The 24,252-nt window shown below is 45.3% G+C and overlaps 1 protein-coding gene, 10 non-coding genes and 1 pseudogene across 11 annotated transcripts; all 12 read right to left on the bottom strand.

The window, feature by feature from the left end:
• Positions 1 to 4,454: 4,454 nt before the first annotated feature.
• Positions 4,455 to 4,543, bottom strand: Trnah-gug. The gene is given in 2 exon segments: positions 4,455 to 4,489; positions 4,507 to 4,543. It is a non-coding gene; the product is annotated as a tRNA-His (tRNA).
• A 110-nt stretch (positions 4,544 to 4,653) lies between these two features.
• On the bottom strand, positions 4,654 to 4,772 carry LOC123472824. The gene has a single exon (XR_006647288.1). It is a non-coding gene; the product is annotated as a 5S ribosomal RNA (ribosomal RNA).
• Positions 4,773 to 5,047: 275 nt separating this feature from the next.
• Positions 5,048 to 5,211, bottom strand: LOC123472715. The gene has a single exon (XR_006647196.1). It is a non-coding gene; the product is annotated as a U1 spliceosomal RNA (small nuclear RNA).
• A 628-nt stretch (positions 5,212 to 5,839) lies between these two features.
• On the bottom strand, positions 5,840 to 6,033 carry LOC123472777. The gene has a single exon (XR_006647257.1). It is a non-coding gene; the product is annotated as a U2 spliceosomal RNA (small nuclear RNA).
• A 5,847-nt stretch (positions 6,034 to 11,880) lies between these two features.
• Positions 11,881 to 12,048, bottom strand: LOC123472798 (annotated as a pseudogene).
• A 658-nt stretch (positions 12,049 to 12,706) lies between these two features.
• LOC123472852 lies at positions 12,707 to 12,929 on the bottom strand. The gene has a single exon (XR_006647316.1). It is a non-coding gene; the product is annotated as a small nucleolar RNA U3 (small nucleolar RNA).
• Positions 12,930 to 14,158: 1,229 nt separating this feature from the next.
• On the bottom strand, positions 14,159 to 14,281 carry LOC123472933. Its single transcript, XR_006647394.1, has one exon. It is a non-coding gene; the product is annotated as a U5 spliceosomal RNA (small nuclear RNA).
• Positions 14,282 to 14,766: 485 nt separating this feature from the next.
• Positions 14,767 to 14,908, bottom strand: LOC123472890. The gene has a single exon (XR_006647353.1). It is a non-coding gene; the product is annotated as a U4 spliceosomal RNA (small nuclear RNA).
• Positions 14,909 to 15,356: 448 nt separating this feature from the next.
• Positions 15,357 to 21,778, bottom strand: LOC123472386. The gene is made up of 2 exons (XM_045173798.1): positions 19,691 to 21,778; positions 15,357 to 19,607 (listed from the first exon to the last, which is right to left on the bottom strand). The coding sequence occupies exons 1-2, from the start codon at positions 21,776 to 21,778 to the stop codon at positions 15,357 to 15,359; spliced, it is 6,339 nt and encodes a 2,112-aa protein (XP_045029733.1).
• Positions 21,779 to 23,214: 1,436 nt separating this feature from the next.
• Trnah-gug lies at positions 23,215 to 23,303 on the bottom strand. Its single transcript is given in 2 exon segments — positions 23,215 to 23,249; positions 23,267 to 23,303. It is a non-coding gene; the product is annotated as a tRNA-His (tRNA).
• A 110-nt stretch (positions 23,304 to 23,413) lies between these two features.
• On the bottom strand, positions 23,414 to 23,532 carry LOC123472813. Its single transcript, XR_006647277.1, has one exon. It is a non-coding gene; the product is annotated as a 5S ribosomal RNA (ribosomal RNA).
• A 274-nt stretch (positions 23,533 to 23,806) lies between these two features.
• LOC123472714 lies at positions 23,807 to 23,970 on the bottom strand. The gene has a single exon (XR_006647195.1). It is a non-coding gene; the product is annotated as a U1 spliceosomal RNA (small nuclear RNA).
• Between the last annotated feature and the right edge of the window lie 282 nt (positions 23,971 to 24,252).

Genomic DNA, 24,252 nt, shown 5'->3' with positions numbered 1-24,252 from the left:
GAATACGACATCCAAATAAAATATCGCAGCGGAAAACTCCATAATAATGCAGATTGTTTGTCTCGCCATCCCCTCCCTGGCTACGAGGACACCGAAGAGGATCGGTGCCTGCAGATAAGGATGCTGTCAGAAACGGCAGAACAGTTAGAAGGAAAAGAAATTTCAAATGAATTAAAAGAAAAACAGAAAAAAGTCAAAGAGTGGAAAGCAATAATTGATCACCTAGAAAAAGGAAATACTGCCAAAGGACGATACTGTTTACAAAACAATCAACTGTACCGATATAAAAATAATAACGGAAAGATATATTTTCGACTTTGCGTACCACCAGAATACAGAGAAAAAATTCTCAAGAGTTTCCACGATGACATCATAGCAGGCCACCTAGGAATCCAGCGTACGTTGGTGAAAATCTCGAATCGGTATTACTGGAAGCGAATGGAAACCGACGTAACTAACTATGTGCAAACGTGTCCTAGCTGCCAAGGACGAAAAGGAATTCCGGACAAGCCAGCAGGACTACTCCAATGTATAAAAGTGGAAAGGCCATTCGAGAAAGTGGGAATAGATCTCTTAGGGCCATTTCCAAACTCAAACAAAGGAAACAAAATGATAATAGTAGCAGTTGACTATTTGACAAAATGGGTTGAACTAAAAGCAATGCCTTCGGGGAAAGCGGAAGAGGTGGCAGAATTTCTGCTACACCAAATCATCCTTCGACATGGAGCACCAGAACAAATAATCACGGATAGAGGAAAATGTTTTTTAGCAGGGATAACGCAAAGTTTGATGCAGCAAATGAACACCAACCACAAGACTACATCAAGCTACCACCCCCAAGCAAATGGGCAAGTGGAAAGGATAAACCATACGCTGGCCATGATGCTATCTATGTACGTAAGTGCAGACCAAAAAGATTGGGACGAAACGTTACAATACGTTTGTTTTGCGTATAACACGGCTCGCCAAGAATCAACGGGATATTCACCATTCTGCCTACTGTACGGCCGCGAACCAATTTTCCCAATAGATCTAGAGCTAGGAGCAACGGCTAATCCTCAACTTTCCGAAGAAATTACGCAACTCGGTTATGCGGATAAAATATTGGCAGACATTCAAACAGCTAGAGAAATTGTTCAGCTACGCATGGACAACGCACAAAACAAACAGAAAATACGATATGACGCTCATCATCGTGAAAAGCACTTTCAACCAGGAGATTTGGTATTAATCTACAAACCAGTAAGAAAAGTAGGACGATCGGAAAAATTATTGCACCGTTGGTTAGGACCATACGTGGTGATCCGACAAACAACTCCAGTAAATTACGAAATTAAACCACGGTCGGGCAAAGGCGCATCAGACATCGTTCATGTAGTACGAATGAAATTGTTTCATGAACTAATATCAGAAGAAGACATAAACCCACAACCCACACTACAGACAGAAAAAACAGTAAAAGAGAGGATGCAAAGTGAGAATCTAGAGACAATCAAATCACAGGAAAACAATCAGTCTCAGGTCAACAAAGGCAACATCGAGAAAGAAAACACGCTCACAACTTCTGCGGAAACGAGAACAGAAAGTGTCGGGGACATAAGTACACAAGATCAAGAAAACAAGAATGATCCAGTAGAAAACAGAGAAAGCAGTCCGGTGGATAAAATTTTTCGAAATAATAGGGGAGCGGTCACAGACCTACCACCTAGGAGAAGAAACCGACCGAATTACTTGGCACTAGTACTCCCATACCTCTTATGTGTGCTCGCGATAACAGCTCCGACTTCCACTGATGCAGTGCTCATTCGAGATACAGTGCTGTTCCAAGAAAAACCGGGAGTCGTATTTAGTGAATCAACATGGACAATAATCACTGATCTGGACTTAAGTCCGGCAGAAGCAGCCGTAACAGTGTTGGAAAACAAACTTCAAGAATATGTCGAGGTAGCGGCTCGTCATCAAAAAGATGGAAGCAACTTCATGAAAAGTGACTCGGTGAATTCGTGGCGGGATACAACAAGTTTCATGACAGCGGAAAAAATTGAACACAAGTTAAAACTCTTCTCCCGTGATCTAGAAGTCTCAAAGAAACGGTTAACTACCTTTCGAGCGGCCATTGAAGGAGTATCCCGTCCTAAACGAGCTATCATAGACGGAGGAGGTATGGTGTTAAAATGGCTGTTTGGGGTATCAACTCAAGCAGATCTAACGGAACTTAGCACACAAGTAGCTGGGCTGACACGGAGGGACCTAGAAATCGTGCATTTACTGGATAAACAGGCAACAGTAGTGAACGAATCTCTGTGGGAAATTCGGATGAACACATTAATAATACAAGATTTGCAAGCGCAAACAGAAGCGCTAAAAACAGTAACACAAGAAATATTGAATACCATGCAACAGCATGAAGTGGCAGTGTGGAGTTATTTACAATATCTAACACACCTGGATACAGCGTTCGACTCTATAAGCAATGTATTGTTATGGTTACATCAGTTGGCGGATGCCTTTGACGTAGGGTTGGCCCTTTTTGCCAGTGGACACCTAGCACCTCAAATCTTCCCGCCGGCAGAACTCGCAGCAGTGTTAGAAGCAATGAACGCAAAGCTTCCCCTTGGATGGGCAGTCCCAACGGAAGAACTATGGGTTACCTACAGGGAAGCAAGGGTATCCGTAGCAGTGGTTAACGAAAAGTTCCGACTGTTCATCGAAATCCCGATTTACGATCACTCCCAACAGTACAGCCTATACGGACTTATTCGACTACCAAAAGCAACAGATAATGGAACGCATGGCATCCAGTTCAAGAATCTTCCAGATTTCCTAGCGGTATCGGCGGATTTGGAAACTTTCATGGAACTTTCGGCAGAAGACATTAAAAAATGCCGAGCATTGGACAAGCAATTGTGCAATTTCCATAAAGGTCTCAGTAAACGAGGGGCACGTACATCTTGTGCAATGGCTTTGTTTTTAGATGATCAAGAACGAACAACAATGCAATGTCAAACCCAATTTATGGAGTGGAAAGGACCAGAGGTAGCATATTTAGGAAAAAACCGTTGGGCTTTTTCAGCAGCAGCATCACACGAGGTGGTTTTTTCGTGCCCCCTACTATGGAGAAACAAACACCGCGAACGCTGCAATTACCAGCAACTGGCATTCTCGAAATTCCTCCAGGATGTACAGCCCGAACAGAAGACTGGATATTGCCCGCAAGCCTGGAAGGTCAAATGGAATTCACGACGAAACCATTACAAGCCCCCACAATAAGAAGTGGCTATGCAAACGTGACACTAGAAAAAACGGCGGCAGTATTTGAGCTACCAACAAAAAACAAAACCGAGCTGAATTTGATAAGTGGAATGCTACGGCATAACGACAAAACCAGGTTGTCATCAGAAATGACGGGGCAACAAATCCGGCAACTATTACAAAAAGCTGAAACTGAGAAAGGAATGGAAACGCAAAGATACCCTTACGAACTAGCGCTAGGACTAGTGACGCTTACCATGATTATCCTATTCATAGGATACCACACACAACAATTAAAAACGAAATTGGAGTACCATGAAAAAATGGATAATAACTGCTACGAGATTGGTCCTATGTCCAAACAAGAGCCAGAAGAAAATACGATGTTGTCGCCATAACAGTCGGCAATTGCAGATCAACGTTTGTGGATTTATTAATTATGTTACCCTCCCTTTAATAGTGTTCTCGCTTTGCAAACTGTAGTTGTAGCAGTTAAATTACTGTAGCTTTACGTAGGATGGTTGAGCAGGATAATGACGTACTTGCAGTCGGGTCGCCTGCCTTCAAGAGGGGGACCTGTCACGGGTAGGTCTGGCCTAGCAACGGGCCAGGCATACGCAAAGCAATAATGACACGTGTATGTCCGATTAACCAGCAGGTCGGACATCCACGTGTTAATGGCTAGGAAGGGACGTAGCACGGAGGGGGATAGCTCACGCTTTCTCTTCCGTGATGTGTCACCTTGGCCCAAAAGGGGTCAACCAGGCAATCTGCTTGACCATCACAATAGGTTTTACTTCCCGCGTCATCTAGTAGGCCTTGCGTATAAAAAGCCAGGCCTACTAGCATCCGCTCTCGCAGTTCGTACTTCCCCTTGTCAGTGTATACGTTTCGTGCTCGTCTCACCGAATACACTGTCTTTTAAGAAAACCCCCGTGTCCCATTAAAGAAAGTGCCGCATCAAGAAGTGGGTGCGACAATATTTCACATATTGCCATACAACACCGTTGAGTAGTAAAATTCATGCAAATTACGATGCATTTCACCAGCTCAAGTGAACGCACAGGAATTGTTTCAGTTTACAGGTCAATTTTGCTGTACCCATTCCCGTTTACTTAACCATAAAATCAGTAAAAACCTACAACAACTGAACGAAAATTACGCAGTTGCTATCTCATTGTGCTTTTCCACTAGCTTTGAAATGCCGTGACCAGGATTCGAACCTGGGTTACTACGGTTTTACGCTATCAGACCCCACAACGTAGGGTCCTAACCACTAGACGATCACGGCCAAATTGAAACGTTTCAATACACGTTAACGTTTCCACACAATCAAATTGTGGATAATAAATATATGGTGTTGGTTATGTTAAAATCTGACTAAAGTGAAAAAAGAAACGATGCCAACAGCATCCCGTATTCCCAAGCGGTCACCCATCCAAGTACTAACGGGACCCGACGTAGCTTAACTTCCGGGAGCTGACGAGACCGGGTGAGTTCTACGTGGTATGGCCGTTGACAGTATTGAATGTAAAATTTACAACGCATATGTCCGAATCGTTGTTGGCGTACATCAATCATCACAAAGTATCTGCCTTTTTAACGTTTAGGCATCATAAGTGACTTTCTTATCGGGCTTGACCAATGCATTCTTTGCGCTTCCCTTAATGGTTTGCATATTTAAATAGAGAATAACCCCTTTAATGCGGTGGTTTTCTATCGCACAGTGACTCCTTTACCAAGTGAAAAGTATCCGTTCAAGTCTGCTTCACTTAGTATTATAGATTCTGCTGCTCAGGGGACGGCGCGAACGCAGTCCCCCACTACCAAAAATTGTACTCCCGAGTTAATCACATTTGGATTAATCGCAAGGGTCAGCCCATCCTTAGTGCAATGGAAAGGCCTCACCCTGAAGGAACCACCTTAGTGATCATGGTTGCCTCTGAGCCAGGTAAGTATGACTTTTGTAAATACTTGGCGATTTCTCATAGTTTTTTGGTAGACAAACAATAACGACGAAGTACACTAAATCATAGAGCTCAACAAAGAACTATCGCACGTGGAATTACGTATAAAACTGAAAAATGGGATTGAGCATAGTTGATCCTATACAGCTCTTATTTAAAAAATCGAAAACCTACAGCCATTTCTGGGTTAGAAGAGAAATGCTCCCATTTGGGAAAACTTCTTCCTCCCAAATGGAGACGTCGAATTGCGCTGTTTTTTCGTCTTTACTGCTCAACTGATCTAAAAAACAATATTCATAAGAGACATGTCTGCATTTCAGATTGCCGTTCACTCAATTAAACTCGAACCCATTTGAATGGTTAGCTCTAAAAAAAAACTCGTTCCCTTTGAGGGACACAACTTGTTGGGCTGCAATTATTTAACCATGTTCCATACCTAGTGAAAGCTGTCGAAAGATACATTTTCAGCAGCCAAATGACTTCCGATGGAATAGTGATAGGTTGAGGATAAGAAAGTATGTTGATATAGTGTATATGTCATTTTTTCCACCTCATAATGATGCGAGAAACATAAAGAAGAGCACTCAGAAATTGATTTAATTCAGAAAAACATCCCTTTTAAGGGGTGAGCCGAGCCCGGAGGTACTGCAATACCGGGTCAACCCGTGGCAGGATCAATGCAAGCATTGATTTCCCACCGAATTCCAAAAATCAGTTTAATATTCTGGGGTTCATTTGAACCCGTATCAGATATTAAGCTGATAAGAACAGATTTTATGCTTTGTATTTTCCAATGGACTGGGAATAAAGCTGTATACAATTATGTTTTTACATTAATATGTAAAGGGAAAAAGTTCGCGAGACGACGTGTCAACGCTACGTTAAAAAACCCCTTAAAGAGAATGTTGCAGAAGACTGTTGTCTTCTGTTTCTTCATCTTCTTCGGGCGGTGGATCGCTTTCTTCTGTTTGATAGGCCAAGTGCTTTGCTATTATTCTGGTCGTTCCTTGTATGGCCAAGATTTTCATCTTCCTCTTCAGATTGTTCCATCGTCTTCCAGGAATGCTGAGGGCTAGAGATATGGCGTCGTTGCTCGGAAGCCAGGACCCGAGAGAACCAACGACTAGAGGAAGTACAGATCCAAGGTCTTTGTACTTCTCTATCTTCTTATTCCTTGCCCTCTCTAACCCTTCTGCACTGCTGAGTGGAACCGTCACGTCAATAATGATAGCTGGGTTCGTCGATGTTACGACGATGTCAGGTCGCATTCCGGTGGAGTCAATTGCCCGATTGACGGAAACGGAGTGGCCGAGCGCCTCCACTTCTGTCACCATTAGATCTAAGATAGAATTATGTCTATTAATGGATAGAGCTGAATTGACTTGGCAACAGCAGACGACATGGTCTGTTGTTTCCAATTTGCCACAACCAAGACGACATGTCTTGTTTGTGGACTTAGATCCTGGACACCCTCTAACTGGAAGTCTTCCAAGTCTGGCTTGGTGGAGGTAGTGCCATTCTTGAAATGTTAGAGGTGTTCTGCAGGAGATGAGTGCTGCTGTGTCCTTCGCCATGTCGAGTGCAAGCCCCGTTGCAACCTTCCCTTGTTGCTCTGACAGTAGCCTTGACGTCCATCTTCCTCTCAGGGCGGTTCGGAGTCCTCTGACTGCTTTCAGGGAAATGCAAGAGATGTCATCGGCGATGATTTTGGAGTACTGTTCGCCGGATACATCAATCTTGATCCTCTTCAAGTGGCCAGCTGCCCTCCTCGAACGCGTCCAGAGGTTCATGGATGCTCCTCCATGTCTTATGGCACCAAGTCCTTTGTCCATTGACCCTGCCAAGTATTCGTTAATTGGTATGGGGAATGGTACTTCTCTCTTTCCGTATCCTAGTCGTATTGTCTCCTCTAGTTGCGCCATAGCCACTTCGCTAACGGACTTGTCCTCGCTGTCTAGGAGTTGCATCGCTCTAGCTATGGTCCAGATATCAGCCTCCTCGGTCAAAGGAAGCATTCCAAGCCCCCCAACTCTTCTGTCTGCGTAGAAGAAAGCCGTGTTAGACGAGATAGGGACGTTGGCAACTCTGCGTAGAAAATCTCTGCAAGCGACATCCAGGTCGTAGAGAGCACCCTTTTCCACCCTTCCTGACGCCAGATGATGAGACAGCGATGGTAGAAGACAACTCCTGTATACTTCTAACTTCTGCCAGGGAGCTAAACCAGAATCTGCTACTTTAATTAAGTTTTGAGCTAAAGAGGTGGTTGGACGAAAGGTCAGGCGAGCTCCTAGAGGTGTTCCTAGGTAGTCCTCTTGATCGTCTTCTGCCAGGGGTCTGATTTCGGCGTCTCCGATTTTCAGCGAGTTGTCTGTAACAGATTTTCCGTTAATAAGTGTTAAGGACGTGCACTTACCTGGATTGAACTTCAAGCCTAGCGAGGTTGCCGTGTCCTCTACGGCATTGAGAGTTCTTTGCGTTTCTCGGATTGACGATCCTACAATGGCAATATCGTCCGCATATGCTGTAGTTGAGACCCTAGCTTGAAACGCTGAGAATCCGGTGTTATTTGATTTTGCCGTCCGTATGATGGGTTCAGCTGCCAGGTTGAATACCACGCTGCTTAATGGGTCGCCTTGTCGAACACCAGCCGTTGGATGAATCTGCACGGAATCTTGCCCAACAATAAACTCCATGATGTTGTTTGAGTAGATATCGCTTAGGATGCGACGAAGCTCAGCTGGTATTGGTAGACTCTGAAAAAGACAATTTAAAATTGGGTGAGGAATGGATCCAAAAGCATTGGAGAGGTCCAACCAGGCAATCACCATCTCCCTCTTGGACTGTTTCGCCTGTTCGATAACAGTGTGAAGGAGATGTGTGTGTTCCTGGATGCCTCGAACACCTGGTAGAAACCCTTTTTGCTCTGACGAAATCCATCCTAGCTTCGTCGCAGTTGACATTATTCTTGAGGACAAAATTCCTGAGAAGATCTTGTACATTGTCGGAAGAAGGGATATTGGCCGAAAGTTCCCATAATCTGAGGAGTCACCTTTCTTGTATATCGGAACGGTTCTCGAGGTCTTCCAGCAAGCTGGAATCCCATAAGTCCATACCGCGCGGTAGATGGAAGCTAGGAGATGACCGCTTGTGTCCAGTGCACGAAGGTGACGATATTCTAAGCCGTCTCGTCCAGGCGCGGTGTTGCAAGCTTTACCGAGTCTATGCTTGATTTCTTCTGGACTTGGAGGTGAGGAAAGAATTCTGAGCTCTTCAGATGTTGGGTTCTTCCATTCACATCTGTCGAAATGGGCTCTCGCGCAGTCAACCTGGTTAGTTGATGGTGGTGTTTGGGAGTAGGTTGATTCGAGGAAAGCAGCAGCCAAATCCTTGGTTCCCGTGTAGCCAATGGATTCCTCTTCTAATATTTTCCTTACGGCTCTGCGAGGATAGAGTGAGTAGAGGCGTTGAAGTTTGCCTTTTTCCTCTGCTGCCTTTCTTCCTGAACGCCTTATTTTTTGTTGTTGTCGATTTTGGTTGCGATGGCTTCTTGTCCTCTCTGTTGGTGTTGTTTGTCTTCTTGGTGCGGAGATTGTGTCTTCCGGTTTCGTTGAAAGCCTAAGCCACTCAACTGTGCATTCACGGAGGAGGGAATCAAGACCCTGCAGGGAGGTGCACGATTCTATCCTTGAAGCCCACAACCCCCTAAACTCGTCTTCTGTTCCCGCTACGTCGACGGTAGATACTGAGTTCACAAGTTGGCTAGGAGATGATAAGGGGGAGGAAAAGGAAGTGTTTCGACTCGAACTAGAAGTGGAAGCCGGAGAACTAAGGGGTGTTTTGCTCGGATCAGGTGTTGGAATACGCAATGGTGAAGGGGACTGGAGATTAGGCTCTAGGTTAAGGATGATTGGTGGTGATATCTGGTGGGAAGCAATAGAACTTTGTGTAGTTGACGGGGTTGAACTACTGGAGATTAAGGAATTTCTTATGGATGCAAGAGAGAGGGTGGGTGAATGTGGTAAGTTTGTTGAGAGCAAAGGGTTGGTAGAGGATATTGATGAATTAGGCGTGGTTTGTTGTGGGATTCTATGTACTTTATAGTGCTCTCTCATGGCATGCCCTTCTAGTATGACGTTGCACGCTCTGCATTTCCATTTCCTTTTAGTGGACAAACCGTGTTCGCGCGCTATATGGTGTTCAATAGACTGCGCTGCAACTGTGCCTTGTGCCGTTGTATACCAACGGCACAGTGGACATCTGCAGTTTCCACAAGGATAGGGAAGGATGAGATCCTCTCCTGCAATTTCTGATTGCTGTATGGGAATGCTTTCATGGCCAGTGCTGTCATCACTAGGTGCTTCGTCGCACACAGCATGGTGTCTTTTGGCTCTGATACGTTCTTCAGAAATTTGATTGCACAATTGGCAATAATATTTTGTAACAACGATCAAGCCATGTTTTAATTTTAAATGATCTACTGCATTTTTAACGTGAGTCTTAGAACCATATCTACCGCTTGGACAGAGAGAGCACTTTAGAGTAGGAGGGACGGGGAAGGGAAGCTTTAGGATCCCATCTACGCAGTTATAGAAAAACAACTCGGTTATCGACTCCGTCATCATGATCGTAACATTGTTGATTTCTTAACAGATTTTAGCAAGGTAATAGCGAAAGAGGGATAAAGGTTAGGCCAGACAGTCAAATGTCTGGTTTTCTGAAGGTTAAGGTAAAGTCAGACAGTCAAATATCTTGTTTTTGGGGTAGGTTACTGGAGGTCAGTGGTAAAGGTGGGTGTGAGTTTAGCCTAATTTAAGGAAAGGGCAATTTAGACAGATCAAATGATTTTAAATTTTAAAATTTTCAAAGTTAAAAAAAAAAATTTCAGGAAATGAATTTATGTTTACAATTTCTAGCAATAGATTTTACAGTTTACTCTACAGCCAATTTGTGAACTTGTTAGTATGTGGGCCTAACCGTGACGCACGTGTGGGGAATATGAAAAACGAGATGGGAATTGACGGCCGGATTGAATACCGGAAGACCGACGTCACAATTAACGCCGCGTAGTTTACGCCAAAAACATCTTCTCGCCAGCTGCCGACGTAAGCGATTACCCAGCTGTCAAGGATTGAGAGACGAGGAAATGTTAGTGAGGAAGTGAGCCAAGATTGCCCGAAAAGGTTTCAGGCAATCAGCAGCACCACTTGGTCAAAAAATCTATCAGTCTATGATACCCGGGGTCCTATCGAACCCGTATCAGATATAAAGGTGATAAGAACAGATTTTATGCTTTGTATTTTCCAATGGACTGGGAATAAAGCTGTATACAATTATGTTTTTACACTAATATGTAAAGGGAAAAAGTTCGCGAGACGACGTGTCAACGCTACGTTAAAAAACCCTTAAAGAGAATGTTGCAGAAGACTGTTGTCTTCTGTTTCTTCATCTTCTTCGGGCGGTGGATCGCTTCCTTCTGTTTGATAGGCCAAGTGCTTTGCTATTATTCTGGTCGTTCCTTGTATGGCCAAGAGTTTCATCTTCCTCTTCAGGTTGTTCCATCGTCTTCCAGGAATGCTGAGGGCTAGAGATATGGCGTCGTTGCTCGGAAGCCAGGACCCGAGAGAGCCAACGACTAGAGGAAGTACAGATCCAAGGTCTTTGTACTTTTCTATCTTCTTATTCCTTGCCCTCTCTAACCCTTCTGCACTGCTGAGTGGCACCGTCACGTCAATAATGATAGCTGGGTTCGTCGATGTTACAACGATGTCAGGTCGCATTCCGGTGGAGTCAATTGCCCGATTGACGGAAACGGAGTGGCCGAGCGCCTCCGCTTCTGTCACCATAAGATCTAAGATAGAATTATGTCTATTAATGGATAGAGCTGAATTGACTTGGCAACAGCAGACGACATGGTCTGTTGTTTCCAATTTGCCACAACCAAGACGACATGTCTTGTTTGTGGACTTAGATCCTGGACACCCTCTAACTGGAAGTCTTCCGAGTCTGGCTTGGTGGAGGTAGTGCCATTCTTGAAATGTGAGAGGTGTTCTGCAGGAGATGAGTGCTGCTGTGTCCTTCGCCATGTCGAGTGCAAGCCCCGTTGCAACCTTCCCTTGTTGCTCTGACAGTAGCCTTGAAGTCCATCTTCCTCTCAGGGCGGTTCGGAGTCCTCTGACTGCTTTCAGGGAAATGCAAGAGATGTCATCGGCGATGATTTTGGAGTACTGTTCGCCGGATACATCAATCTTGATCCTCTTCAAGTGGCCAGCTGCCCTCCTCGAACGCGTCCAGAGGTTCATGGATGCTCCTCCATGTCTTATGGCACCAAGTCCTTTGTCCATTGACCCTGCCAAGTATTCGTTAATTGGTATGGGGAATGGTACTTCTCTCTTTCCGTATCCTAGTCGTATTGTCTCCTCTAGTTGCGCCATAGCCACTTCGCTAACGGTCTTGTCCTCGCTGTCTAGGAGTTGCATCGCTCTAGCTATGGTCCAGATATCAGCCTCCTCGGTCAAAGGAAGCATTCCAAGCCCCCCAACTCTTCTGTCTGCGTAGAAGAAAGCCGTGTTAGACGAGATCTCTGAAAAACATCTTCTCGCCAGCTGCCGACGTAAGCGATTACCCAGCTGTCAAGGATTGAGAGACGAGGAAATGTTAGTGAGGAAGTGAGCCAAGATTGCCCGAAAAGGTTTCAGGCAATCAGCAGCACCACTTGGTCAAAAAATCTATCAGTCTATGATACCCGGGGTCCTATCGAACCCGTATCAGATATAAAGGTGATAAGAACAGATACTACACTTTGATCTTAGCCAAAAGGCCGAGAAGCGATAACTGAAACTCAAGTTACTGGGTGTTATATGCCATACGGATCTCGAAAATATGGCTGATGAACAAAATGAGCAAACCACTATCGAAAAACGAAGAAAGTCACCAGGAAACCAGGCTGTTGCTAGAACCCTGCCTGGCACTGTTCGAAGCCAATACAACTCATTAGTTTTTATCTTCTCTTTTGATACAAATAGATTATTAGGCTAAAAGGTTCAAATATTATATTATATGTGAAGCTGGTGATTGCAATGCACTCTCCATTTGAGTCAATCAACTCCACCTAGTAGCAAACTCTGCACACTATGAACTATCAATGCAGCAGGAATGCATCAGAAAACATGTTGGATAGAATCCTGGAATACGTAACGCAGCTGTTTTTGCAGCAACCAAGTTAATGTTACGCTGAGAAAACAACGAACAACAGGAAGAAATGTTACGTGAAGACATTAGCGAACGTCACATGTTTGAAATACTACGCCTGCCAATGTGCGAAATTCTTATTAAAGGGCACAGGATTCGATCAATGAAATCTACACATGGAAACGTTAGCTACTTTGATATCGATAACACGAAACGCTAAAGAGACGAGGCATTTGGGTTTAACGTTTTACGTATATCAGAGGAATCAATAAGTTCATTTTTCTATGCTTTGCTAAATTACCGCTCTGAAAACGCCGGTTTCCTTCCAGTGTGCCACAAGGGAACACCGAAAACGGTCCTCAATGGCGACGACCAGATACCACGCAAGTGGCTACGATCGCAACCTGTTTCACTCTCAGAAGCCAGCGTCATTACTCGTCATCGCGGGTTGATTGGAGAAATGTTTCTGGTGGGAAACAAGTCAAGATATACTACAGAAATGATCCTGTGAAGTATGATCTTAAAGTTGAAATAAACTTGCAAGAGAATAAATCGATTATGCAAAATGAAACAACATTAATTAATCTATTCGTAAAATAACGTGGTTTTTATTGTTAACGAGTTCTTCCTAGAAGTGAATTATGTGGAAAAGTGCTACACAACGACACGGCGCGTTTTGTTCATTCAATACAAACAGCTGAAATGGCGAAACAATGACGGTATTTAGAGCACGGTGGAAATTAAAAGCAGTTTGTTGAGGGTCACTCGCCAATTTCTTATATCGCGCTTCATCCTAGAAATACAATCGGTCGTCAGACATTAATACTTCAGCTGGATGTGTCGCACGCATCTGTAATCCTGCTTCTGGGAGGCTTGCTAGTGTGGATGACTTGAGACGAGGATTCCTACTTCGTGACCGTGCATGTTGATCAGGCGTCCGCACTAAGTTCGGCATCAACATGGACCCATTGAAGGAATTTAATGGGTGCAGGTTAGCTAAGGAGGAGCAAAACGGGCCAGGAAGGAAACTAAGCAGCCAAAAGTTCCCGTGTCGAGCAGTAGTAGGATCGCGCCCGTGAATGTACGCGACATGAATTAGCCTCGACGAAACAGTCAAACCTCTTTCTTTTTATTTCTATTAAGGAAAGTATGAGTTTCAATGGGTTTGTTTCTACTTCAAAAGTGAAATACTGCCACAACAATAAGCTCCACCCTAAATCTCTGAATCTGAAATATTGCAATTGGGTAAAAGAGTGAAAGCTCAAGTGATTGGCATGATTGCATCTGAATATCAACCCGCTCCGTTAAGCTCAATAACGATTCACTGTTATTGCCACAGCCCAAAGCTAATACTAAATAATAATCTGAATACCTAAATGTTGAATTGCAATTGAAGTTTCTATGCGGCCATCGGGCGCTTCGCGCCCTCGGCCGCGTTTTCAACTTGTGCGTATGGAACAGTGGTGTTTGCATACAATTTTAATGATTTGGAAAAGCATGAAATGGAGGGACCTGAATACTTATATGTTGAACTGCATCTAAAGTTTGCGGCCATCGGGCGCTTCGCGCCCTCGGCCGCGTTTTCAACCAACTTCAACGGATCGCTAAGATGGCGGTGTAATTTACCTTTTCTTGATAAACATGAAATGGAGGAATCTTAGTATTCTTTTATTCTCCAATTACATTGAAAATATTTTGCTTTCATCCCTCTACTGACTTATTAACGAGAATTTATTTATTCATCTTTGAGGTGCCCAGTCTAAAGACCAGGCGTTCGAAAAATAAGTCATATAGACTCATCAGTGCTCCTAACCACGGAAATCTTTAGTAAAAGGCGAAAGATTTATCCGAGTATTGATTAGAAACCAGAGTGATTAACAACTGAAATCAGTTGGTCTTTCTTCATTTCCCAACTTCATACCACTTTGGTAAAGTCACGGCAATAAACAGACATATTCAACCGTAATGCGACGACTATTTTCTGTTAGATTTGAAACAGTCACTAAAAAACTTCATGCTGTATAAAGCTCATGTAAAAATAGTTTCCTCTTTTGATTTTCAACTGAGTTAACTTAAGCTGATTGAAACATAAACGAAGTCTAAGGCAAACGGGGTGGGTAAGCTGAATTGGGAAAGGAGACGAAACGTATTTGTTCTGCAAGTCCTTTAGTTTTTTTTCTTTGGGGTGGGGGGGATCCATCCGCTAAGTTGAACAAACACGATTCTATAGACAGAAATTCAGGTTTCCCAACCTTTGATATATGTGGGATTGATTAACCAATCGCTTACTAAAGGTTGATCAAACAGGCAACCCTAAACAATAACCGAACACAGTGTTAACGTTCTTTAAGAGAATCTGCTCCTGCTGGAGCTGTCAAAAATTGCCGACAACAAAGAATGTTTCACTTCATCGTGGCGGGGTATTGGTTAAAGTTTTCAACTAGCAATAATCACACCTCGGGAGACCCTCATTGGTTATGATATTGCCACTGCGCAAAGCTAAATTTCCCATGAGAGAGCCCTACTACTTGAACCTTTTTCTTGTCGATTCCGCACGGACGTTGACACCAAAAGCATCAGGCAAGGTACTGCTTTTCGATTAAACTAATCATTTTGCTGCTTTCCTTTTTACACTCACATACCTATAAAGAATATAGTTCATTTTACGAATATTTCACATATTGCCATACAACACCGTTGAGTAGTAAAATTCATGCAAATTACGATGCATTTCACCAGCTCAAGTGAACGCACAGGAATTGTTTCAGTTTACAGGTTGTTACGGGTAAATGACGGTTCGAGTAAATGACGGTTCGATAGATCGGCTGATCGAGTGTGGAGGAAAACTATCTCTTTGTATTGGCACGAGATTCACATGAAAAGAATAATTCGATACCAAAAAACGAGATTGAATTGTCTCTGAAAAAAGGCTAGGATCGGGAGAACTCTCTACGGTGTCGATTTTGCCACTGAGCCGTCGTCTGGTCCGCCTTGTCCTGGGATAGGAAATTCGGTGCCCTTAGGGCGCTGAGGTGTCAGATTTTCGTCCGTAACACAGCCGGCCCTGTTTCGGATGTCCGAAACATCGCATTTTTCGGTCTCCAGCACGCACAGATGATGAGCCGCTCGGGTCCAAAGTTTTGTTTCCGTGCCTTTCCCGGACCAAACTGCGACGGATGCCGAGCGAACGGTGCCGTTGAGATCGGGAAAGACTTCAAGTACGCGGCCAAGCGGCCACTCACCTCTGCGAGTGGCTGGATCAACAATTAAGACAATATCGTTGACAGCAATATTTCGATTCGGTGCTGTCCATTTTGATCGAGAATTGAGTTTCGGTACGATCTCGCGGAGCCACCTACGCCAGAAATGAGTGATGAGATCTTGGGCTGCTCTCCATCCTTTGGTGGACGGTCTTTCTGACAAATCGAGGACGTCCAGAGGTTCGTTCGGATTAGCTTCGAGGAGAAGAAAATGATTGGGGGTCAACGGAATGGGATCTTTCGGGTCGACTGGAACATATTCGAGGGGACGTCCATTCATTAGCGTTGCTGCCCCGACTAAGGCGGACTGCAGAATTTCGTTGGACGATGTCCGGCCGTCGAGAATGATGCGTAGGGCGGATTTTGCGGACTGAATAAGGCGTTCCCATGAACCGCCAAAATGCGGCGCGATGGGAGGAGAGAAATGCCACTCGATGCCGCGTTTCGCCAATTTTGATCCGATTCTTTCTTGATTGAAACGCGCCAAACCTTCTGAGATTTCCTTTTCGCCTGCGACTAAATTTGTGCCGTTGTCGCTATAAACGACGCCAGGACAGCCACGCACATTTACGAATCGCCAGAAAGCGAGGAGAAACGAGTCGGTCGAAAGTGTTTCGGCGAGTTCGATGTGGACGGCTCGAGTCGTTAAACAAGTAAACATCACGCCCCATCTTTTCAATGACCGTCGGAGCATGGTGATAGGCATTGGTCCAAAGTAGTCTATTCCCGTTCCGGAAAATGGTCGCGTGAACGGGCGGAGGCGATAGGACGGGAGCGGAGCCATAATTGGAGGAGCTGGTTTCGAGCGTAACAGCCGACATTTTGCACAATCTCCCACGACGGATTTTATGATGCGTCTCAGCTTCGGGATGTAGTATCGAGATCGGACATCGTGGAGCGTGCGATCAGGTCGCGAATGTTCGAGATAAATGTGTCGCTCTTGGATAACCAATCGAGCCAATTGACTCTCGTGATGGAGGATGATAGGATGCTTGATGTCTTCGTTGAATGCGCTCCTATCTAATCGACCACCGACTCTCATGACGGAATTGACGTCGAGGAAGGGGGTATGGTGAACCAGTTTTGAATCGACTGGCAATGGACGCCTTTTGCGGAGAAATTCCAACTCGCGGGCGAAATAATGTTGTTGGTCGATGCGAAAAGCGAACGTCATTGCCCTGCGGAGCTCGGGCACGGATAAGAAACGAAGCGTTGTTTTTGGTTTTTCTTTTAACGAATAATTTCGCGCGAAACGTCGGAGCCAGCCAACTGAGGACTTGAATTTTTCCAACGTTGATACACGTTCAGCGATGCGGATGAACGGGTGAATGGGTTCGTTTGAAATTGATCCCACCCAGCGTGACGGGGCAACTTCTGGATCATCGGAGCTGGGCTCTGATATTTGTTCAGGCGCTGGCCAGCTTTCGCGGGACATCAGGAGAAATGATGGCCCACAAAACCAGCGGTGTTTCGGATTTAAGGATGACGCTGGTATTCCACGCGAAGCGTCGTCTGCCGGATTCAGCTCCCCTGGGATATGCCGCCACTCTTTTGCCACTGACTGGTCGACAATTTCGGTGATTCGGTGAGCTACAAAAGCGTGATAGCGACAGGACGTTGAATGAATCCACTGAAGAACGGTTTGTGAGTCGGTCCAATATGTTTTTGGAACGTCCTTCAAGTTCATTTCTTGTCGGACTGTGCTGACGAGTCTAGCGGCTAAAACAGCTCCTTGGAGTTCGAGTCGCGGGATTGATAACTGTTTTAACGGTGCCACTCTTGCCTTTCCGATCACTAAGGCGACACTGATTTTTTCGTTCGGATATGAACATCGGAGATATACACAAGCACCGAAGCCATTTTCGCTGGCATCACTAAAAGCATGAAGCTCTAGATGATCGGGTTTGGTTACGCGGCGGATGCAGCGCGGAATGCGGAGTGCTTCGAGAAGTTTTAGCTCGTTGGTCCAATTTGTCCAAATATTTTGGAGATCTTGATCCAGCACGTCGTCCCATCCGCACCGGCTGTGCCATATATCTTGCATTAAGATTCGGGCTGGCAAAATGGCGGGGGCAATGAGACCAAGAGGGTCGTGGACCTTCGATAAACCTTGGAGTACTTCACGCATGGTCGATGCTGGTTTCAACTCGACTTTGTACATGAACTGATCGGTCTCCCAATCCAACAAGATGCCGAGTGTTCTTTCGACCGGGAGCAACTCAGAATTGAAGTCGAGATGAGGGCGAGAGAGCTCGGATGGAGCAACTGTTGAGAGAACACGACGGGATGATGACATCCATTGTACGACATTAAATCCGCCAGCTAGACAGAGGGCCTTGAAGTCCTTGGCGTCACGAATGGCGTCGTCTTCGTTTTCGGCAGAGTAAAGTAGATTGTCGACATACGTGTTCGACAGCACGAGTTCGGCAACTGTCGGATAAAGATGTCGATTATCTTCGGCCGTTTTTCTCAGAGCAAAGATGCATGTCGTCGGCGATGAGACGGCACCGAAAACATGTCGCGTCATTTGAAACGCTTTGATCGGTTCGTTGATCCCAGGCGCTTGATAAAGGAAACGAAGAGCGGATTGATCGCTTGCCGGAACTTGCACCTGGTGATACATTTTTTCAATATCTCCGGCAATCGGTACCGGGAATTGACGGAAGCGGAGGAGGACTGCTACTTGGCTGGTTAACAAATCTGGGCCTTGGTGGAGCATGTCGTTTAGGCTGATTCCATTATGTTGAGCCGAGCAGTTGAATACGACGCGGACCTTGTCCGGCTTATTCACGGACGTGACACCATGATGTGGCAAATAAAACACACGCCCAGGCGTACCTGTGTCGGACGGATCTACAGGAATTGCGTGACCGAGCGACAGGTATTCTTGGATCACCTTGTTATATTTTTCGCCATAAGCTGGGTCCCGTTTAAAACGTTTGGAAAGATGTTGCAGTTGCTGCAATGCCGACGAATAGTTGTTTGGCAGCACTGCGTTTTCTTCCTTCCACATTAATGCCACTTCTTGTCGTTCTCCTGTATGGCGGATGGATTTTTCGAGGAGGTCCATCGCCTTTCGGTTTTCGGTGGAGAGTATCGGTTGAGTTGGTTTTTGAACACCGAAGGCTTCAGTTTGCCACAGCCTAGCGATGTCTTCTCTCAACTCCAGGTCGGATGGCTGAAAATGGATCTGATAAATGCCGGGTCTTCTCTCCGAGGCCTCGAACACTCGTGACGGCACTGAACCGGCTACACACCATCCAAATGGCGTTAAAATGGCATCTGGGCCGGTGTCTCCGGAGTGGCAGCGTTCTTCCAAAATACGATGCGCTCCACGTATGTCTCGACCGATAATAACGGTAACGAGGGCCGAGTCGAATGTTGGCAAATCTAAGTCAGCTAGATGATTCCATTCTTTCTTGACGCTGGGCCAATGACATTTCTTCTTCGCAAAGTTGAGTTGTGGGACGGTCAACGCATTCATGGTTTTGAATCGTGATTGGTCGTCTCTTGGAGAAATATCGAAGTTGACGGTGCGCGTTGGAATATCTGGATCCTGGCCATGGAAGGTTCTTAGACGGATCGTTTGGGCCTGTCCGGTCAATCCAATTTTGTCGGCCGCATGATCTAAGATAAGAGACGCTTCGCTGCCCGGGTCCAACAGTCCAAACGTGTTGAGATGTTTCTTGCCGTTCCAGATTGTGATGGGCACGACAGCCAACAGCACGGACCATGATCTGTCCCTCTCGCGGATGGCGCAGGTGTAACAATGGGTCGATCCGGTGGACCCACCAGTTCCATTGTCGTTTCGCTTGGTTGACACTATTGCTGGACTTTCGTTCGTCGGGTTAACGAGCGGCTTCGGAAATATTCGGGGCGCGCCATGCAAGAGCCTATGATGGTTGTGTTGACACTCGTCGACACCACACTTTTGTTGCTGCTACAGTCACGACCTAAATGACCTTTTTCAAGGCACCGGAGGCAGCAACCATTTTTCTTGATGAGGTTGCTTCTTTCGATTACGGAGAAGTCGGAGAATTTCTTGCAATCTTGGAGTTTATGATTGCCGTTGCACACCAAACATTCTTTTAGGTTCTTGAATTGAACGGTGCTATGAATTTTTGTTTTTGAGTTCGAATTCGATGCAGTCGATATCGATAGAATCGTTGGTGAGACGGGCGAACTAAATTTGCTGTGAATTTGCCGGCCCGGTTTGCGGTCTTGTCTTCCAGTTTTCCCTTCTGTTGGTTGAGAATTTGACGCTTTTGCATGTTTAACCACCATTTCTGCTTTCACAATAGTGTGTAGCCACGGTACGAAATCTTGCAGAGTCAGGAGTTGCGGGTGTGATTTAACTATCTTCTTCCCCCACTTGCTTTGAATGTCAGCGGGAAGCTTGTCGAGAATTATCTCTAGCAGGCCGCCAGAATTCAGCTCATTCTCGTAGCCACCATTTTTTAACGACGAAACGGCGCCGCGCAGGGATGTAGAAAATCCTAAGAGGGCTCGATAGTCGTTGAAATGCGGAACTTTTGGAAGATCAAGAATTGTTCTAATGTACGCTCTTGAAATGAGATGAGGATGGCCATATGTACACTCTAGCTCTTCAAGCGCTGCTTCATACAAAGCTGGATCGTTTAGACAATCGCCCAAACTCTGCTGTATGTTTGGTTTCAAACAACTTCGGAGGAGCGCCATTTTTTGAGTGCTTGATATCGCCTGATCATCGTTGACTAGATCTTTAAAATTTGCGATGAAAGTCGGCCATTTTCTCGGATCGCCATCGAACGGGTCGAGATCTAGTCGCGGCATTCGGAATACGGATTTTCGATTCGGTGTGTTGCTGTTAGCCGGCCCGTATTTCGTTTGGTTGAACGACCATTTTGACGAGTCGACTGTCGGGCTTTTTCGATTTTCGTTTTTTTCTGAACTGCGTTGATTGGCTCCATCTGAAGGCGGAGCAGTGGCACAGTAGTATGATGCGCCTTGGCTTTGCGCTCCAAAAGACGGCGCGGCAGAACGGAAGACTGAAGGACCTTGGTTTGGTACTCCAAATGAAGACGCGTCTGGGCGAAAGAATGACGGGCCTTGGTTCGGTATTTCAAAGGAAGGCGCGTCTGGCCGGAAGAATGACGGACCCTGATTTGTTTCGCGTCGGATGTTGGGTGCTTCCACTGTTACTTCAGTGTTGCGGTAATTGAAGTCTACACGTTTTTTCTGGATTGCTCCGTGTGCGGAGGCATCAGCTTTTTCGGGACATTCTGCTTCTTTTTCCTGCCTTGACAGCTCTTCGAGTTGTTTGATTCGGTTTTCGACGGCTTCCATGGCCTTTTCGTATCTTTCGTTCATCTGTCTCTTTTCTTTTTCCACCAGGGCTCGATATTGAAGTTCGGCTTCTTCAGTGTTCTTTTTATCTTTCGCCATCTGCTCAGCTTGCTGCTGTATTTTTCGTTGAAACTCAGCGTTGCGTTCAATTTCGCTCGACAGTTTTGCGGAATCGATGGTCATTTGAGTCATAGTTGTAGTCGCTTTTGATAGCTGTTCCTCGACGTTTCTTCTCAACTCAATTTCTTGGCGTAGGCGTTGCTGAATTTCGTTCATGATGGCGGCGGGATCAGGATCCTGGTTTCTTCGTCTCGAAACTGATGAGCTAACGATCGAGTCATTGTTGTCAGGCTGATTTCTTAACGTGTTGTTCAGCGCTTCTTCGTTAACGACAGATGAGTGGATGGAGGACCGCGGTGTGCGGATGTATTTGTCGATTCGCCCGTATACTTCCATTGTTATCGCTTCACATTTTCTTATCCATTCATCCGGGTTTGCATCTTCTTCTTCGTTAAAATCTGTCGCTTCAACATATCGCCCATGAGCCGCTATGCACTCTTCTAATTGGTCGGCCAATGATGCACGATGAACAGCTAGCTCTCGTTTACTGCCAAAGTTGGCGATGTGTTGATCTATCTTTGTGATCAGCTTAGTGTGTCTGCCCTTTTCGACCGCGCGCTCCCGCTTTAATTGTTTGGCGCTGCTGAGCGGTGGAAATTCGCTATTGTCGGATGTTTGACAGATTTCGTCTAATGGGCCCGCTTGTTTTCCAAAGTTGGTTGCCATTTTTTTTTTTTTTACTTCAGCTGAAATGAAACGATGATGACCGAATGATGAGACAACGATTAGCTTTACTGCGCCCCCACTCGTATGACAGTTAACTGGCCTTGCGTGGTGCGTGATCCAGTAACGATTGGGACGGATTGCGGAATTTGATCAAATCAGTTGCGGAAAGCGCAATCAAAAATGCAGAATTCAAAATGTGGAAGTTTAGAGGCGGATTAATCGGAGTCGGATGCGAAATCGGTTGTTCGGAGTCGGAAATTTCGGAGTCAGATGTTCGGATTTTGAATTTTCGGGGTCGGATGTTCGGATTCGGAATTTTCGACGTCGGATGTTCGGATTTCGGATTCGGAATTTTTTCGGATTTAGCACCAGCCCAACTGGTCGAAACCTAGGACTAAATGCCACCGGACGGATATCAACAGCCCAACCAGCCGAAGCTTAGGACTAATTGGTATCGACGGGATTATCGTATGGTTCGATTGCAAGTTGCAGGATGAATTCTTCCTGCTCTTCTTGCTCTTCGATGGGGTTTCGATTTTCAGCACGGTGTGGTTGTTGTTGGCTAGTTCTACTTCTCAATTCTTGATAAATTCGCTGAGCCTCTCGCGTTCGTTCTTCAATTAGCCGCCTTCTTGCCTCTTCTTTTCGCTCTTCAATCAACAGCGCTCTTGCAATCTGCCGTTCACGCTCCCTTTCTGAAATTCGGCGTTGTAAGTGCCGTGCAGCTTGTCGGGCCCTACTGGGTGTACTATTGCTACGGCGCGGCAGCTTGGTGGTTTTGAGCCAAGTGGCCACGTTATGAAGATGAGAAAAAAGAAAATGGGACGGGAAATTTTTCGCGTGACTGACACGAAAAAATTGTCGGATTGCGTGACACAAAACTTTTTGAGCTGTCGGAGCTCATAAATTGACAGGGAACACAACAAACACACAAAAGTTACCAAATGATGTTCGATGTCGGACATAAAGTCGGATACGGCGCACACTGATCACGTTTGACGGCGTCAGATTCGTCTCGCATCGGTCGATGCACCAAATTGTTACGGGTAAATGACGGTTCGAGTAAATGACGGTTCGATAGATCGGCTGATCGAGTGTGGAGGAAAACTATCTCTTTGTATTGGCACGATATTCACATGAAAAGAATAATTCGATACCAAAAAACGAGATTGAATTGTCTCTGAAAAAAGGCTAGGATCGGGAGAACTCTCTACGGTGTCGATTTTGCCACTGAGCCGTCGTCTGGTCCGCCTTGTCCTGGGATAGGAAATTCGGTGCCCTTAGGGCGCTGAGGTGTCAGATTTTCGTCCGTAACACAGGTCAATTTTGCTGTACCCATTCCCGTTTACTTAACCATAAAATCAGTAAAAACCTACAACAACTGAACGAAAATTACGCAGTTGCTATCTCATTGTGCTTTTCCACTAGCTTTGAAATGCCGTGACCAGGATTCGAACCTGGGTTACTACGGTTTTACACTATCAGACCCCACAACGTAGGGTCCTAACCACTAGACGATCACGGCCAAATTGAAACGTTTCAATACACGTTCACGTTTCCACACAATCAAATTGTGGATAATAAATATATGGTGTTGGTTATGTTAAAATCTGACTAAAGTGAAAATAGAAACGATGCCAACAGCATCCCGTATTCCCAAGCGGTCACCCATCCAAGTACTAACGGGACCCGACGTAGCTTAACTTCCGGGAGCTGACGAGACCGGGTGAGTTCTACGTGGTATGGCCGTTGACAGTATTGAATGTAAAATTTACAACGCATATGTCCGAATCGTTGTTGGCGTACATCAATCATCACAAAGTATCCGCCTTTTTAACGTTTAGGCATCATAAGTGACTTTCTTATCGGGCTTGACCAATGCATTCTTTGCGCTTCCCTTAATGGTTTGCATATTTAAATAGAGAATAACCCCTTTAATGCGGTGGTTTTGATCGCACAGTGACTCCTTTACCAAGTGAAAAGTATCCGTTCAAGTCTGCTTCACTTAGTATTATAGATTCTGCTGCTCAGGGGACGGCGCGAACGCAGTCCCCCACTACCAAAAATTGTACTCCCGAGTTAATCACATTTGGATTAATCGCAAGGGTCAGCCCATCCTTAGTGCAATGGAAAGGCCTCACCCTGAAGGAACCACCTTAGTGATCATGGTTGCCTCTGAGCCAGGTAAGTATGACTTTTGTAAATACTTGGCGATTTCTCATAGTTTTTTGGTAGACAAACAATAACGACGAAGTACACTAAATCATAGAGCTCAACAAAGAACTATCGCACGTGGAATTACGTATAAAACTGAAAAATGGGATTGAGCATAGTTGATCCTATACAGCTCTTATTTAAAAAATCGAAAACCTACAGCCATTTCTGGGTTAGAAGAGAAATGCTCCCATTTGGGAAAACTTCTTCCTCCCAAATGGAGACGTCGAATTGCGCTGTTTTTTCGTCTTTACTGCTCA

This window comes from Daphnia magna, linkage group LG5, assembly GCF_020631705.1.
Source record: "Daphnia magna isolate NIES linkage group LG5, ASM2063170v1.1, whole genome shotgun sequence".
NCBI lineage: Eukaryota > Metazoa > Arthropoda > Branchiopoda > Diplostraca > Daphniidae > Daphnia > Daphnia magna.
The sequence above is the reverse complement of the archived record's forward strand: the minus strand, read 5'-3'. Positions and strand labels throughout refer to the sequence as shown.

Coding starts and splice junctions, on each gene's coding strand:
- LOC123472386 (XM_045173798.1), bottom strand. CDS start 21,778: ATGGCAACCAACTTTGGAAAACAAGCGGGCCCATTAGACGAAATCTGT. Junction 19,608..19,690: donor AGAAATTCTCCGACTTCTCC/GTAATCGAAAGA, acceptor TCGTGACTGTAG/CAGCAACAAAAGTGTGGTGT.